The 17,297-nt window shown below is 37.1% G+C and overlaps 1 protein-coding gene across 1 annotated transcript; it reads right to left on the reverse strand.

Moving 5' to 3' along the window:
• Positions 1 to 776: 776 nt before the first annotated feature.
• DEFB128 (defensin beta 128) lies at positions 777 to 2,544 on the reverse strand. Its single transcript, XM_019718688.3, has 2 exons — positions 2,496 to 2,544; positions 777 to 1,012 (listed from the first exon to the last, which is right to left on the reverse strand). The coding sequence occupies exons 1-2, from the start codon at positions 2,542 to 2,544 to the stop codon at positions 777 to 779; spliced, it is 285 nt and encodes a 94-aa protein (XP_019574247.3).
• Between the last annotated feature and the right edge of the window lie 14,753 nt (positions 2,545 to 17,297).

A 17,297-nucleotide genomic window follows, 5' to 3' on the forward strand; every position in this document is an offset into this window, starting at 1 on the left:
TTCTACTCTCCTAGCAAATTTCAATTCTACAATGCAATATTGTCAACTATAGTCACCATATTTTACATTAGATCCTCTGACCTTATTCATCTGATAGCAGAAAGTTTGTAAATTTCTCACTATTGAAACAGAATATACAATGCTTTCAAAGATCTTAAGAGTAATATTTGGCTAAAAATTGTGTCAACTGGATATGCAAATTGCTACTGAAAAAGGAAATGGCACATGCGTATTAAATGAGCTTCAAATGATATTGCAATTATCACTAGCTGTCATTACTGCCCATTAGACCTGCCCCAATAACTGCTATGAAAATGTTCAGGGGTGGCCAGTTAGCTCAGTTGGTTAGAGCGTGGTGCTAATAACACCAAGGTTGCTGGTTCAATCCCCACATGGGCCACTGTGAGCTGCGCCCTCCTCAGTACTCACCCTTATGCATACAAAGGGGGGACATTCAGATCTGTTTAGACGTAAGAAACTTCATTAAAAAGAGGAGTGATTCCTGAAATGCTATGGAAATAAAGGAACTAACTTCTACCTCTACCAACATGTTCACTTCATCTCTATATCACCCATCTAACTATTCATTTATATTTGAAGTGTTCAAAAAAATGAGTGGATACATTAATAAATAAATCCAGGCAAAAGCATAGGACTTTATTATGTGGAGAATCAAGTTCATAGAAAGAAGTAGATAAATCTTTTGCCCCAGCCTGTTGGATTAGGCGGCACTTTTGATTTAGGAGGAGTGGAGAACAGTGGAGTAAGTGCTTGATTTATAGTTGGATTGTAAAAATTGTGACGGTGGGTAAAATGGCATAGTCCAGCTTCTCATCAGACTGCATTGGAGGCTGAAGTAACTCTTCGGCTTTTTGATATTTTTTGTTTTCGCCTTCATTAACACAACACAACTTCCCATTGAGACATGCTACTTCATATATTTCCCCCATTTCACATTTCTTCCTGCAGTAGCCTGTTACATTACTAAAGCATTTTTTGGGTCGTGCGGCATCTGTACACAGGAAAGAACATTGAACCCAGATTAGTTTCTGAGGCGGAGGGGAAGAAGTTATGTGGTTCCCCACATGCTATGGCCTCTTGTGGTCCCCAAGTGAACCTTAGGCTGATATGAGAAAACAGAGCCTCCTCTTTGAAAGTCATCCCAAATTATGGACATCCTCAAGCCCAGCTCCTAGCCAGTACACAATTGGCTCTGAGAACATTAGAACTTACATGATGAAAGAGAAGAGAAAGTTCAATTTATGGTTATCGACTGATATGTCCCACCCCTAGGACCCTGGCAAATCTGACTTAGTCTTCCATGCTCCAAAGTCTGCACTCCCTCAGCCCTACCCCAGTCCAGTGTCCCCAGAGCGTACCAACTTGTCAACATAGCACAATCAAGAGCCAAAATAACTTTTCAAAGAGTATCACAGATAGGACTTTTTAAGTTAATGGTGCAGTTGAGTTTCACACTGACAAGGGTGGCAGAACTCTTCCACTGCCAAGACCTCATGGGTCTCAGCAATAAATGTCGTTGAGAGCACTCCTTCACTTATTTAGCCTCTATGACTTCTCCATAACCTGGTCTCTCTCTGGTCTCTCTCTCTCTCTCTCTCTCTCTCTCTCCTCTCCACCCAACCTCCTTATGATCTCTGATAAATGTGCTGCCCATGGATCAAACTTAATTCCATGTATACCTGTCTCCTTAGAGATCCAAACTGTCATCTATTCAGAGTATTTCACTGAGGCCCTAAACCTCTGGTTTCCAGTTCTTTATCTGCCCCTGTACACAAATTTGGACAAGCCCATGGAATAAAGATGGAGAACAAAGACATGGTTTTCCCTATTCTAAATTCCAGAACCAGAGAGCATCTTTGAAGGTTAGAAAGATATTTTTAGAGATTCAAGAAGATCATATGCCTTTCTAGAGTAGCAAGGGAGAAGGGAACTCTTACTGACAGAGCTCCTACCATGAACTTGGTGCTTCACGTTTGTAATCTCATGTAATCCTCACATGAAATACAATTATTATAAAATTGAGTCATTATGCTCACTTAACAGATGAGAAAACTGGGATTCAAAGGGAGTATTAGCTCAATTCATACAACTAGTCAATGATGAAGACATAATTTAACCTCACGTCTACATGACTCCAAAGCTTGTGCTGTTCTCATTACTGTTGTAGTATAGGCTGACCATGAATTTGAGTAGAAAAAAGAGATAGTCAGGTTCCTGGGTAAAAACTTTTTTGTTCATCATAAAGATAATTCTAGATGATGAGCTGATTCCTACCTTCAAAGAGGACTTCTGAGAGTATGGCCTTGGTCTCTTCTTACCTCCCTAGATGCTCTCTTCTAAGACACAGACTCAAGTCAGGCACTCAGGATACTTTTGATGATATCGGCAAGATACCAATAATCTTGAAAGGCCTGATCTCATTCCTATGGACAGTAATATTTCCTAGGACTTCATGGTACATTTGGACAAGTTACCTCTGGGTACCCCAAACAGCAGAATAGTGAGAACCAGAAACAGCTTCATGTTTACAGACTTCCCGAGAGAATAGGCAGCAGGATTTCTTTGTCCAGCGATCTGTGTCACATAGAGTCTTTCAAGATGAGCCAGAGTTTTGGGTGCTATCAGTGTTCTGAGCTCTCTCGTTTTAACCCACATGGATGAACAGAAAATCCAAGTCCACCCCCGACTACATTCCCAAATATGGAATTGACAGTTACAGAATGTTCTATCACATCACACCCACTCCTCCTTCCTCAGGATGTGAGCTCCCAGAGAGCAGGAACAATGATTTCTCCACCTTGGCCATCAGCCCATTTGGGTCAAGGGGTTTTTGTCATATGTCTGGTTTGTGTGGGACAGTCCTTGTTTATTCCTATTGTTCCAATGTCCCATCCAACTAGTGCTACCATTCACTCAAAAAAGTCACCTGGTTTGGAGGATTAGTTAAATTATTAATTAACCAAAGTGAATACATAAACACATCATATAATATTATTTAATGTATAAAACTTCCAGAAAATCATCTAGGAGTAAGATTGCTGTTAGTTTGGGCTAGATAAATTAATATTATTTCAGAGTTTCCCATAAAGTCTTACCCATTTGGTACAACTCAGTTCTACCACTGAAGTCTTTCAGAAGATCACATTCTTTTAAAACAGTGTTTGAGTCATGAGCTGGTCCCTGTTCACCTCTCTCAGAGCATTTTATGGAACCATTCATGTTTCTGCCAAATGAGTGTGGGTGTCCCTACCCAATTTGTTACTTCACAACCTGTTTCTTTGCACATTTAAATCCCTCTTCACAAATTACATTATGTTTGCCCATCCTGTCCACCTAATTGGCCCTATTGAGCTCCTAATTTTTCTTCAAAACCAAGTTCAGTCATCTTCACATCTGTGAACAATTCCCTGACCCAACTAAATAAAGCTGCAAGTTCCCTTCTTTGTGCTACTGCTATATCTTATACACATTTTTGTTTTTTTGGTGGTTACACCAGGTCACGTTCCAATTATTTGTTTATTTGCAATAACCTATGAGCCCCTCAAGGGCAGTTCACTGTTTTTTTTCAATTTGGAGTTCTTAACACAAAAAATTATGTATTATATCCTTAGTACATAATTATGTAATAAATGATTCCAAAATACTGAACAAATTATTGCTAAATAAAATATCCCAGGACAGTAATAAAGTTAATTAAAGCACAGCCTAAAGAATGCTATTTACATCATCTTACAATTTCTGGACACTAGAACCTTGAATTTATAGCAATTAGGGCCCATCTTAATATCTTTCTTTGATACTACCTGGAAGAAAATGGAATTTATGAAGGCTGTATAAATAAATATATGTTGATGATTAAACTCATATTGCAACATAGGGTTAGAGTTAGGAATGAGTATTGTGCATAACTTACTCTGTTTCCCAGTAACCAGAGTGAATTAAGTTTATCAAGGAGAAGGGAGTGTCAAATGTTGCTGATATGTCAAGATGAGGAATGAGAATTGACGAATAGTCCCACTAGATTTGCACAAGCCCCACCAGTATCCTACTTGGTCTCATCTCATTTCTCAGTTCCATGACCTCTTAATATGTGCCTACTAGATGACAAATGCATTTTATATATTTATACTACTTATTTAAATCCTCACAAAGCAGTATGAAGTCAAAATTACACCACTCTTTTTCAAGTTGGAAAATCACAATTTAGGATGTGGGTAATGAGCCCAATGTCATACAACTAGTGAAAAATGAGTTAGGAGCAACATAGGCTGACATGAACCTAAAAGTAAAGGTATTCCTGTCAAGATGGTGGAGTAGGTAAACTGTGTCTTCTTGTCTCCTCCCACAACCACATCAAAATCACAACTATCACTGAGAACCACCTGAAATCTAGCTGAACAGAAGTTCTATAACTAAGGATATACAGGAGAAGCCATGTCAAGACTGGTTGGAGGTGCAGAGACATAGAACAGACTGGTCCCAAACACACATGTGGGCGTTAAAAATTGGGAAGGATATCTCAGCTGCAGAGGTACCACCTGAGAACCGAGTGGTCCCAGTCCCACACCAGTCCAGAGTTCCAGTGCTGGGAAGAGAAGTCTCCACAACTTCTGGCTGTGAAAACCTGCAGAGATTGTGGCTGAGTGAGAGAGAGGCTACTGGAATCCCAGGCATTCCTCTTAAAGGGCCCTTGCATGGACTTACTCACTGACAGACTCAGTCATTCTGAACTCCAGCACTGAGGCAGCAGCTCAAAACGTGCCAGAGACATACAGGGAGGAACTGAATTCAGGGCAAGGGCTGGAGGGGCAGCTTTCTCCCAGACAGAAGTGCTGGAAGACACCACTGTTCCTTTGTTGAGCCCTCCCCACACCCAGCCTGCACGTGCAGGTGGGCACCATATCGGAGTCTCCATCAACCTGGCTAACAACGCTTGCCCTGCTCTGGTGATTCCCTGAGACCATGCCCCATCTGACTTGCAGGCCCGCCAAGTCTCTTCCAGTGGCTTTTCCATACAAACAGCCTGTCTTGCCTCATACTACAGATTTTCCTAAAATCTGTCAAAGGCTTACAAATACCACTTCTGGGTATTGATTTGAACAAACCCAAAACACTAATTCAAAAAGACATGTACATCCATATGTTCATTGCAGCATTATTTACAATAGCCAAGATATGGAAGCAACCTAAGTGTCCATCATATATGAATGGATAAAGAAGAAGTGGTACATATATACAATGGAATATTACTCAGCTATGAAAAAGAATGAAATCTTGCCATCTGCAACAACAGGGATGGCCCTAGAGGGTATTGTGCTGAGTGGAGTAAGTCAGGCAGAGAAAAACAAACACCATATGATTTCACTTATATATGGGATCTAAAGAACAAAATAAATGAACAAACAAAACAGAAACTAACTCATGGATACAGAGAGTATTCAACGGTTGCCAGATTGGATGGTGTTTAGGGGGATGGGTGAAAAGGGTGAAGGGATTAAGAAGGACAAATTGGAAGTTACAAAATAGTCATGGGGATGTAAAGTATAGCATATGGAATATAGTCAATATTGTAATAACTATATATGGTGTCAGAGGGTACTAGATTTATCTGGGTGATCATTTCATAAGTTATATAAATGTCTAATCACTATGTTGTACACCTGAAACTAATATAATATTGTATGTCAACCGTAATTGAAAAATAAAATAAATAGTCTTAGCCATTGTGCTAACCTGTCTCTCCAGCTGTCTTCTTTGGTTCAATCTTCGGAAACTGAAGACAAAATATTCAAATACATGATATTGCTTTGTTCACAAAATTTATTGGTCGTGCACTTGGCTGGATATCCTTCCCCCACCCACTTCCTTATATTGTACTCACCACTCATAGTGCAACCTATATTGAGAGAGCAGCATGTACTGAGAGAATTCATATTTCTGATTTCCACAGATGACATTATTACATTGTGAAAGTAATATTGCCGCCTACTTCAATAGATTCCTAAGTCTGATTGTTTATCTATTTATCTGTGTCAACTCTTTAATATCAGAGAGCCTTCATGCAACCCTAACTGGGCGCTAGAAGCACACAATCTCCTCATTTTTAAAGTCCTCCATGACTAAGCAATAGATTTCCCCTTGAGTAGGCTGGGATGGATAAAGCAATGTTGCTTTTATGATCAGTTAGAAAAACAAAATCACCCATCAACGGTTGTTACTGCACCTCCTACTGTGATCCATAGTAGTACAAATTGCTTTTAATACCTCATTTATAAATGAACTTTCAATGGGTTTCATTTCTTAGAAATCAATATTCTCTGTATTCTACTTAAGATGTTATCTTTCCCAACTGTTGGACAGGCTGAATCCAGGCAAGAGATAGGATTACTAATTCCCTCTTACAAAGACTGGGGGAGTCAAGGCAAGATTCTTTTATTATTCTTTGTTTAGGGAATGAGAGGAAGTTGAATTAACATCTCATGCTATAAAAAATCAGACACACAGATAAACAAAAAGGAGAAAAAAGAAACCAACTATAATCTCACCACTGTTAACATGTTGGTGTTTAGCCTTCTAAATATTCTGCTTCAAAAGTAATTTATGACAGAAAAAGCGGAGAACCATGTGATTTCACTGATATGTGGTATATAAACCAAAAACAACAAAAGATCAAGACAAACAAATGAGAAACAGAAACTCATAGACACAGACAATAGTTTAGTGGTTGCCAGAGGGTAAGGGGGGCGGGGGGTGGGGGGTGGGAGATGAGGGTAAGGGGGATCGAATATATGGTGATGGAAGGAGAACTGACTCTGGGTGATGAACACACAATGGGATTTATAGATGATGTAATACAGAATTGTACACCTGAAATCTATGTAATTTTACTAACAATTGTCACCCCAATAAATTTAATTAAAAAAAAAAAAAAAAGTAATTTATTTTGACAATTGGGTAAGAAATAAGATAAAGCAAAGCGAGCTTGCTTGCTTTCATCCACTCAGTTTAAAATAAAGTCTGTTAGTCAACACTCCCTGAACACATACACAGACAAAGTCTGTACTCAGTCCTCCAAGAAAGAGGCCTGTTGGCAAAACAGGCATGCACCAAGGCAGAGGAGCTCCATATCACCTGCCTGTACTAGTCTACCTTTATTCCTAAATATATATCACCAGGTAGTTTCAGGAAAATAAACAATATAAAAGAGAGGAACTTAAATAAACAATAAGAATAAATGACGTCAAGAAAATAAAGCTAATACTGAGAATTATTAAAAATTATGATAGTGACAGATTTGACTACTAAAATGCATAACATCTTCATAACAAAATGCATGCAGGAGAAGATGCAAGCCCGTATGTGATTAAAAGATAATCAGAGTAGGGCCGGCCCTGTGGCTCAGGCTGTTGGAGCTCCATGCTCCTAATGCCAAAGGCTGCCAGTTCGATTCCCACATGGGCCAGTGGGCTCTCAACCACCAGGTTGCTGATTCAACTCCTCGAGTCCCGCAAGGGATGGTGGGGCTGCGCCCCCTGCAACTAAAATTGAACACAGCACCTTGAGCTGAGCTGCTGCAGAGCTCCCGGATGGCTCAGTTGGTTGGAGCACACCACAAAGTTGCCAGTTCGACTCCCGCAAGGGATGGTGGGCTGCGCCCCCTGCAATTAAAAGCGGCAACTGGACCTGGAGCTGAGCTGCGCCCTCCAAAACTAAGATTGAAAGGACAACAACTTGGCTTGGAAAAAGTCCTGGAAGTACACACTGTTCCCCAATAAAATCCTGTTCAGTTTCCCCAATAAAAAAAGAAAAAAAAAAGATAATCAGAATACATTATTTAAAAAAATTGATATCTACAATATATAATGTTTATAAACTGACAAAAAAATGACAAATGACCTTGTAGAAAACAGGCAAAATGGATGAAGAAGTTGTGGTATATATACACAATGGAATACTATTTGGCGGTAAGAAAAGATGATATAGGAACATTTGTGACAACATGGATGGATCTTGAGAGTGTAATGCTGAGCGAAATAAGTCAGACAGAAAAAGCAGAGAACCATGTGATTTCACTGATATGTGGTATATAAACCAACAGCAACAAAAGAACAAGACAAACAAATGAGAAACAGAAACTCATAGACACAGACAATGGTTTGGTGGTTGCCAGAGGGTAAGGGGGTGGGGGGTGGGGGGTGGGAGATGAGGGTAAGGGGGATCGAATATATGGTGATGGAAGGAGAACTGACTCTGGGTGATGAACACACAATGGGATTTATAGATGATGTAATACAGAATTGTACACCTGAAATCTATGTAATTTTACTAACAATTGTCACCTCAATAAATTTAATATAAATAAATAAAAAGAAAGAAAACAGGCAAATATCATAGTAACTAAATATGTAACCAACTCTTCCAGACGGTTGATATAAATTCAGAAATATAATGTCCTTCTGAGAGAATTTGCTTTTAATCCATAAATGTCTCGCAAAATGGATTTATTAGATTAAGATTGAGGGACCCAACTGGGGTTGCATTTGCTATACATTACTGTTCCTCTTCATTCCACTGCATTCTTGAGACCCAAGTATACTAGGACTGTGTCTTATATTTTATGAAATATACTTCTGGACCTTGATTTTTGTGTTTGAACAATCATTTTAAAACACTACACAAAAACAGAAATATGACTGTTTATGACTTAATAGTGACTCATAAATTGTATTTGCTTAAACAAATACAATTTGTTTGACTTAACATTGGCTCATAAATTGTATTTGCTTAAACATTAAATATATATGTGAATTAGCTTTAAGTATGCCATCTGACTAATGCTCTCCCTGTTTTTCTAGAGCTATTAAAAGATTAAAGTATTTGAAATAAACAAGGTCATGGTTTTGTCTCCCTGTTGCAGTGTGTCTTTGATCATTTTACAAAATCAAAATTAATCTGAAGTTTTATTTTTTTGATAGTTAATACCATGATAGATGGATCTAAAATAGAATAGCACCTGTGACCTTGATACTGCCCAAAATGAGAATTTTCTCCACATAAGATCTCTGTGTATGTGTAGCTACCCATGTCTGTCTGATACTTCCAGTCTTTTGTTGATGAAAATTGCCAGAGGTCAGTAGTATACAAGATAAAAGAAAAAAGGTCATATGTTAGTAATGAAAAATAAATGCTAAAAAAAAAAAGGTTAATTCATAATTCATGAATCTGGTTTCAGCAGATTGGCCTTAGATGGTCAGAACAAGTCTCCAGAAATAATCAAGGATTGAAAAACTTAAAGTGATTTTTTTTTTTAAGTTAAGCTAAAAGAGTCTTGGGTGACTCAGACTGGCTCTGTTTCTAGAATGACTTAAAGAAAAAAAATCACATACAGGTCCATGCAGGGTAAGCTGTGCCCAGGGCAGGATGGTCTAAATATCCTGGTATTTTGGACTCTAATTAAAGATAAATATAAAGAAACTAGACCTGTCAACAAGTGACATGCCAGATTCCTTCATGTTTCAGTCTCTATATATCTAAACCCAAGTTGATAGCTAAATATTTATCTTCTCCTCTCTCAACAATAAAAAACTTAACAGTAATAATAAACATGTTATATGTACAATTTTGAGCCAGTTCTAAAGGTAGAAAAAACAAAGTGTTAATATTTATGATAGGCAGAATAATGGTCCCCTAAAGATGTCCCCATTCTAATCCGCAAAGCCTGTTAATATGTTAGTTATATGACAAGGGAGAATCAAGGTTGTAGATAGAATTAAGGTTGATAATCAGCTGCCCTTAAAATAACAAGATTATCTTGGATTATCTGGATGGGCCCCTGTAACAATATGGATCATGTAAATGTGGAAAGGGAAGGTAGGAGAGTCAGTGTCAGAGAAAGATTTGACAATGCTACATGGCTAACTTTAAAGATGGAGGAAAGGGCCATAAACCAAAAAATTCAATCCTCTAGAAGCTGGGAAAGACAAGGAAAGATTTTCCCCTGGGACCTCCAAAGGGAACACAGTCCTACTGACACTTTGCTTTTAGACCAGTGAGACCCATATCGGACTTATAACCTTCAGAACTGTAACATGGTAAATTTGTGTTATTTTATGCCACTAAATTTGTCGTAATTTGTAAGAGCAGCAGTAGGAAATGAGTACAATATTCAATCTCATGTCAAGATGTCAGCACTCCTTCCAGTGATGTAGAACAATTCTATGACTGGGCCAAGTGATCACAACGTATATACTGTCAGAAAGGATATGCACGCTTTGCCCATAAGCTGCCAACCCTGAACTAAAACTTTGTTCATACAGGATAAATGGTACCTTCTAGCCCAGAAAGTGAAGCCTGTGGTAACTCGGCAGCAGGAATTTTTCCCTGAGAGTGTCCCACGTTTTTAAAATCTAAACCAGAGACACATGTCATCTTTTGATACGCCATCTCAGAGCAATCAGAGGTATCTCTAAGCAACTTACACCCAGGTACCAAGTGTGGAAAACTCATGTTCCCAGAACGATTCCACACACACCTTCAGATGCTCTGAAAAATGAAGAAAAAAAATTTTTCTATCAAAATAATTTTGGTGCCAAAATGTTATTTTGAAAACCCATCCACATATTGAGAGAAAACTATGTACATAGGTAAAAACTCAACAAAATACCTCATCTAGAGTTACTCCTGTTTATTTTAGGTATAAAACAATAGTTACAGATAATTGTAACATTTTTGGAGCAATAAAATTGATATACCTCAGAAAGTATGACCTTTCAGGTTAGCCAAAATTGTATTCTTAATCTAACCCCTTCTTATCAGGCGACAGAAGATATTAGGAATATTTTTCCCAATTGAACAGAAGATAGTAGGAATATGTTTCCGAGTTGAAATATTCCATTTAATATTCCTGCAGCCCTGTTTAACCCATTGCAGTCATGCTTATTTCCTCTTTTCTTCCATCATTAATCCCTTGAATGGCTAGCCACAGTTTTCATTATTTTCCACTGAAGTGTCAAATGCAGGTATTCTGGATTTCAAGTACCACCTAGCGGCCAAAGCAAATCCTCTTACTAGCTGTCCAAACATTCCAAAACTTCAAGATAGCTCATCACCATAAATGATGAACGTCACGCTTCAGTAGTTGTTCTGTGTGGTCCGTGGACATTCAAAATATTAACAAAAGAGTTCTCTAATATCAGGGGAAACCTTAAAAAATGTAAAAGGAACTAGAGACTATTACAGTTGTTGTTTTTTTACCTTGTGCAGGCAATTCTCAACAAATCTGTGTACACGAGTATATCTTCTGAAGTTAAAAATCACTTCAATGGAGAGGTAAGTTGTCCCAACCAAACCCCTAACACACCTACCTCAAGCTAATGCTATGTTAAGAGAAAGTTCTAAATGTACTGATCCTGGAGTGAATCTTAGTTTGAACAAATCAGTTGTAAACAAACAAAAAACAAACAAAGCTTGGGATAATTGGAGCCAGTTGAAAATGGACTGAGCAGTAAATGCTATTAAGGAAATTTTATTAATTTTGTTAAGTATGATTGCATATGTTGGCTATGCTGGCAAATACTCTTATTTTTCAAAAATGTTTACTGGGATATGTAGGAATGAATATCATGCTGTTTATAATTTACCTTAAAATATTTCAGCAGAAAATAATAAGTTCCAAAAAGAAGGGGGAAATAAGAGGGGAAAAATCCAAACAGCTAAACCCTTTTTGAAATATTGGGCCACCATTTAAGAATTTTATTCTTTTCCTGAAATCTTACCAATCATAGCCCTAGAAGTGTTATAAACAATAGAATATTTATTGGTTATATTAGACACATGTCTATATTAGAGACATTTTACTTGAAGATAAAAAATACATGTCTGATGTTAAATAAGGCAGCTTAAAATTAACAACAACAACAACAAAATACTCTGAAAGGATTGGTTAGAGGAAAATTACTAAATGGGAACAAAATAAAGGAGAAGCTATCCTGACTGCATAATAATATAAGTCTTTTAAAAAACAGACATTGAAGATACCTCTCAAAAAAATCTTAATGCACTAAGTTCTATTTGTTGTTGCTGCTGGTAGTGGTGGTGGTCTGTCTTTTTTAGAAAGAGCTTGTTAAAGTATAATTGACATATAATAAACTGCACTTATTTAAAGTGTACAAAATTATAAGTATGACATATGTATACTTCTGTGAAACCATCACCACAATCAAGGTAATGAATATACCCATCATCCTAAAATGTTTCCTCCTGCCTCTTTGCAATTCCTCTCTTCTGACCCTTCCCACCTCCCATCCAGTCAAACACTGATCTTCTTCCTGTAATTATAGATTAGTTTGCTTTGTATAATTTTACATAAATAAAATTAAGTAGTATATATTCCTTTGTAATATGATTTTTAAACTCAGTATAATTACTTTTAGATTCATACATGTTTGACATGTATCACTAATTCATTGCTTTTCTTACTAAGTACTAAATTTATTTCTCCATTCATCTCTTGATGAACATTAGAGAGAGAGAAGGGAAAGAGGAAGGGGAAGAGATGAGACTAGAGCTGCTGCACAAGAAACAGAGCTTGCAGGACAAGTCCAGCCAGGAAAATTGCTGCTAAAATAAAAGGAAAATACTCACTGGAGAAACACAACAGAATGCAAACTATCCATAATTTACACCCATAATGTGAAAAATGCAATCCAAAATTACACTGCATATGAAGAATTTTTTAAATGGAACATGTTCTGAAGAGAAAATAAAATCAACTAAAACCAACCATGAGAAAACCGGACACTAGAACTAATAGACAAGGCATTTGAAGCAGTTCAACTAACTAGAATGAAGCAAAACAAAATATATTTTCAATGGAAAAATCTCAGCCAAAAAATGGGAAGTCTCAACAGAAAAAGAAAATGAAATAATCAAAAAAGAACTAAATGGATTATTAGAACTTAAAATTCAATTTCTGAAATTAAAACATTCCCTGGTTAAATTTAAAGCTGTATAGGTATGAGAGAGAAAGAGAAGTGAACTTAAAGAGATATCAATAGAAATTATACACGGCATAAAACAGAAAAATATTTTTTAAAAATGAATGAGCTTATGGACCTGTTAGATGATACCAAATAGTGAAGCATATATGTACTTGAAATGCCAGATGTAGGAGAGAGAAAGAATGAGGCAGAAGGAAATTTTAAGATATAATGGCTGAAATTTTCCTAAATTTGATAAAAGATAAAACTTTGCAAATACATGATGTTAATCAAACACCAGCAGAATAAACACCAAGAAAACTACACTGAGGCATATTACAGTCAAAATATTGCAATTCATAGATAAAGAGAAAATCTTGAAAACAGTGAGCAAAGAAATTATATATTTCAAAAGAGAAAATCTTGAAAACAGTGAGCAAAGAAATTATATGTTTCAAACAGTGAGTAAAGAAATTATGTATTTCAAAGAAATTATATATTTCAAATATATAATTGAAATTACATATTTCAATCAATAACAAACTGATTAATACCTAACTTTTCTTCAGAAACTTGGAGACCAGAGAAAGTGGAGCAACATAGTAAAAGTGCCAAAAGAAACAAAAACTCATAGACCCAGACAACAGGTTAGTGGTCACCAGAGGGTAAGGGGGTGGAGGGATGGTAGAAGAAGGAAAAGGGGGGTCAAATATATGGTGATGGAAGGAAGGAGAACTGACTCTGGGTGGTGAACACACAATGCAATATACAGATGATGTGTTATAGAAATGTACACTTGAAACTTATATAATTTTACTAACCAATGTCACCCCAATAAATTTAATAAAAGATTTTTTAAATGCCAAAAGAAAAATAAGAATCAACTCAGAATTCTATATCCACTGAGAATATCATTCAAGAATGAAACTAAAATAAATATATTGTCCGATAAAAGTAAGAACAGTCATCACCAACAGACAAACCTACGCTACAATAAATGTTAAAGGAAACTCTTTAGGATAAAGGTGAAATGATATCAGATGGAAAGATAGCTCCTCCCAAAAGAAGGAAGAACATCAGAAATGATCATTTGGGGGTGGGGAGGAGCTGTGTCCCCACCACATACGCTGCTGACTAAACCAGACACCTAGAAGTTTCATTCTCAGCTTTTCTCTTCTCCTGGCCACACTAAACTCTCCACACACATGACCCACTCTCCACTTCCATTTTCTCCTCTCTGGTTCATCCTTCATTACCTCCTGCCTGTTCTTGCAGACCCCTCTTCCCTGGCCTCTTTGCCAGGAATCGTGTACTCCAACCACGAGAGTGCCATTTTTAATATAGTTTTATATATAATCTATTTTATTTTTAAATTGCAAAGTACTATGTAATTTTATATAAAAATTAAGCTAAACTAATCTACAAGTATACAACTAGGGAAGTGAAGACCAAACACACTGCCCATAGCACTTAGGAAAACAAGATCTACAGTCAAGAGGAGACTGGGATTCTTCCTACAAAAAACAAGGTAGACCTGTAAAGCATCCGGTGACTCCTCTAGAGGGCGCTCTAGGACATTCATGAACTCCCTGATGTGGTGGTAGATTATCATAAAACATTATGTTCCTGAGGAAAGCATTATGGCATTCTATTACCTAGTACAAGAGTCTCTGCTGATTTATCCTAACAAGGACTATTATGATGTGCAGTAGCACAGGGATTTGGGTTCACATTAGCTACATTGCAGAAAGTCATTGCCAGAATCTCACCTGTAGAGAGGCCACCACCATATACAGCCTTCCTACCTCGATCCGCATATCTCACTGCAAGGAGACCTTAATCATGATCATTTAACCACACATTAATAATGAACTATCAGAAAGAGAAATTAAAAATAATAAAATATCCAGGAATAAATTTAACCAAAGAGGTGACCTATACATTCATGGCCTATACTGAAAACTACAAGATGCTGATGAGAGAAATTGAAAAAAACACAAATAAATGGAAAGATATTCCATACTAACAGATTGGAAGACTTAGTATTGTTAAAATGTCTATACTACCCAAAGCAATCTACAGATTCAATGCAATCCCTATCAAAATTCCAATGGCATTTTTCACAGAAATAGAAAAAACAATCCTAAAATGTATATGGAACCACAAAAGAAAGGCCCTGAATAGCCAAAGCAATCCTTAGAAAAAACAAAGCTGGAGGCATCATGCCTCCTGATTTCAAACTATATTACAAAGCTATAGCTAATAAAACAGTATGGTATAGACCTAAAAACAGACATAGGTTAATAAAACAGAAGAGAGAGCTCAGAAATAAACCCATGCATAGATGGTCAATTAATTTAAGACAAAATACCCAAGAATACAATGGGAAAGGACAGTCTGTAATAAATAGTGTTGGGAAAACTGAACAGCTACATACAAAAGAATGAAACTGAACCACTATCTTACACTGTACATAAAACTCAAAATGGGCCGGCCTGATGCCTCAGGTGGTTGGAGCTCCATGCTCCCAATGCCAAAGGCTGCCTGTTCGATACCTACATGGGCCAGTGCCAGATGGCTCAGTTGATTGGAGCGTGTCCTCTCAACCACAAGGTTGCCGGTTGGACTCCTCGACTCCAGCAAGGGATGGTGGGCTGCGCCCCTGCAACTAACAATGACAACTGGACTGGGAGCTGAGCTGCGCCCTCCACAACTAAGATTGAAAGGACAACAACTTGACTTGGAAAAGTCCTGGAAGTACACACTGTTCCCCAATAAAGTCCTGTTCCCCTTCCCCAATAAAGAAAAAAAAAAGTAACTCAAAATGGATTACATACTTAAACATAAGACCTGAAACCATGAAAGTCCTAGAAGAAAACAGGCGGTAAGCTCCTTGTCATCAGTATTGACAATGATTTTTTTAGATTTGAAACCAAAAGCAAAGGCAACAAAACTAAATAAATGGGACCACATCAAACTAAAAAAGCTTCTACACAACAAAGGAAACCATGCAGAAAATGAAATGGCAACTTACCAAATGGGAGAAAATATTTGCAAGTCATATATCTGACAAAAGGTTAATATTCAAAATATATAAAGAACCCATACAACTCAATAGCAAAAAGAAAAATCTGCTTTAAAAATGGACAGACGATCTAAATAGACATTTTTTCAAAAGAGACATACAGATGGTGAAGAGGTACATGAAAAGGTGCTCAACACCACTAATCATCAGGGAAATACAAATCAAAAACACAAAATATTACCTCTCACCTGTTAAAATGACTATAAACAAAAAGACAAGAAATAACAAGTGTTGGTGCGAATATGAAGAAAAGGAAACACTTGTGCACTGCTGGTGGAAATGCTATTGATGCAGCTACAATGGAAAACTGTAAGAAGTTTCCTCAAAAAATTGCAAATAAAACTACTATCCAATCCAGAAATTCCACTTATGGGTATTTTTCTGAAGGAAACAAAACCACTATCTCAAAAAGATACATGCACTCCCATGTTCATTGCACCATTATTTACCATAGCCAAAAATCAAAGCAACCTAAGTATCCATTGATGGATGAATGGATAAAGAAAATGTGATATATATAATGGAATATTATTTGGCTATAAAAAGAAAGAAATTACGCCATTTGTGACAATGTAGATGGACCTTAAGAGCATTATGCTCAGTGACGTAAGTCAGACAGAGAAATACAAATACCATATGATCTCACTTATATGTGGAACCTAAAAACAAAACAAAACCTCATAGATACAGAGAACAGATTGGTTGTCAGAGATGGGGGGCAAAATGGATGAAAGTGGTCAAAAGTTACAAACGTCCAGTTATAACATAAGTCCTAAGGATGTAATGTACAGCCGGGTGACTACAGTTAATAATATCATATTGTATATTTGGAAGTTGCTAAGAGAGTAAATCTTAAAAGTCTCATCACCAGGAAAAACAATTATAACCATATGTGGTGATGGGTGTTATCTAGACATTGTGATCATTTCACAATATAAACAAATATTGGATCATTGTTTTGTGCACTTGAAACTAATATAATGTTACATGTCAATTATATCTCAATAAAAAAGAAGTCAAAGTTATGCCAAGAGATGCCTCCCACAGACTCATTCAACAAACATGTACTGAGTTCTCGTGTTGCTCCAGTACCCATGCTGGCCATTGGAGACATCAGTACAAAAAAAGACAGTCTCTGTCTTCCAGGAGTCCATGATTATAGCAATTTCTGCTCCTGATTCTCACACACTGAGTGCCTTAGGCGTAATAGCAGA

The sequence above is a fragment of the Rhinolophus sinicus genome, chromosome 13 (assembly GCF_057876585.1).
Source record: "Rhinolophus sinicus isolate RSI-liver-muscle chromosome 13, RSI-T2T, whole genome shotgun sequence".
NCBI lineage: Eukaryota > Metazoa > Chordata > Mammalia > Chiroptera > Rhinolophidae > Rhinolophus > Rhinolophus sinicus.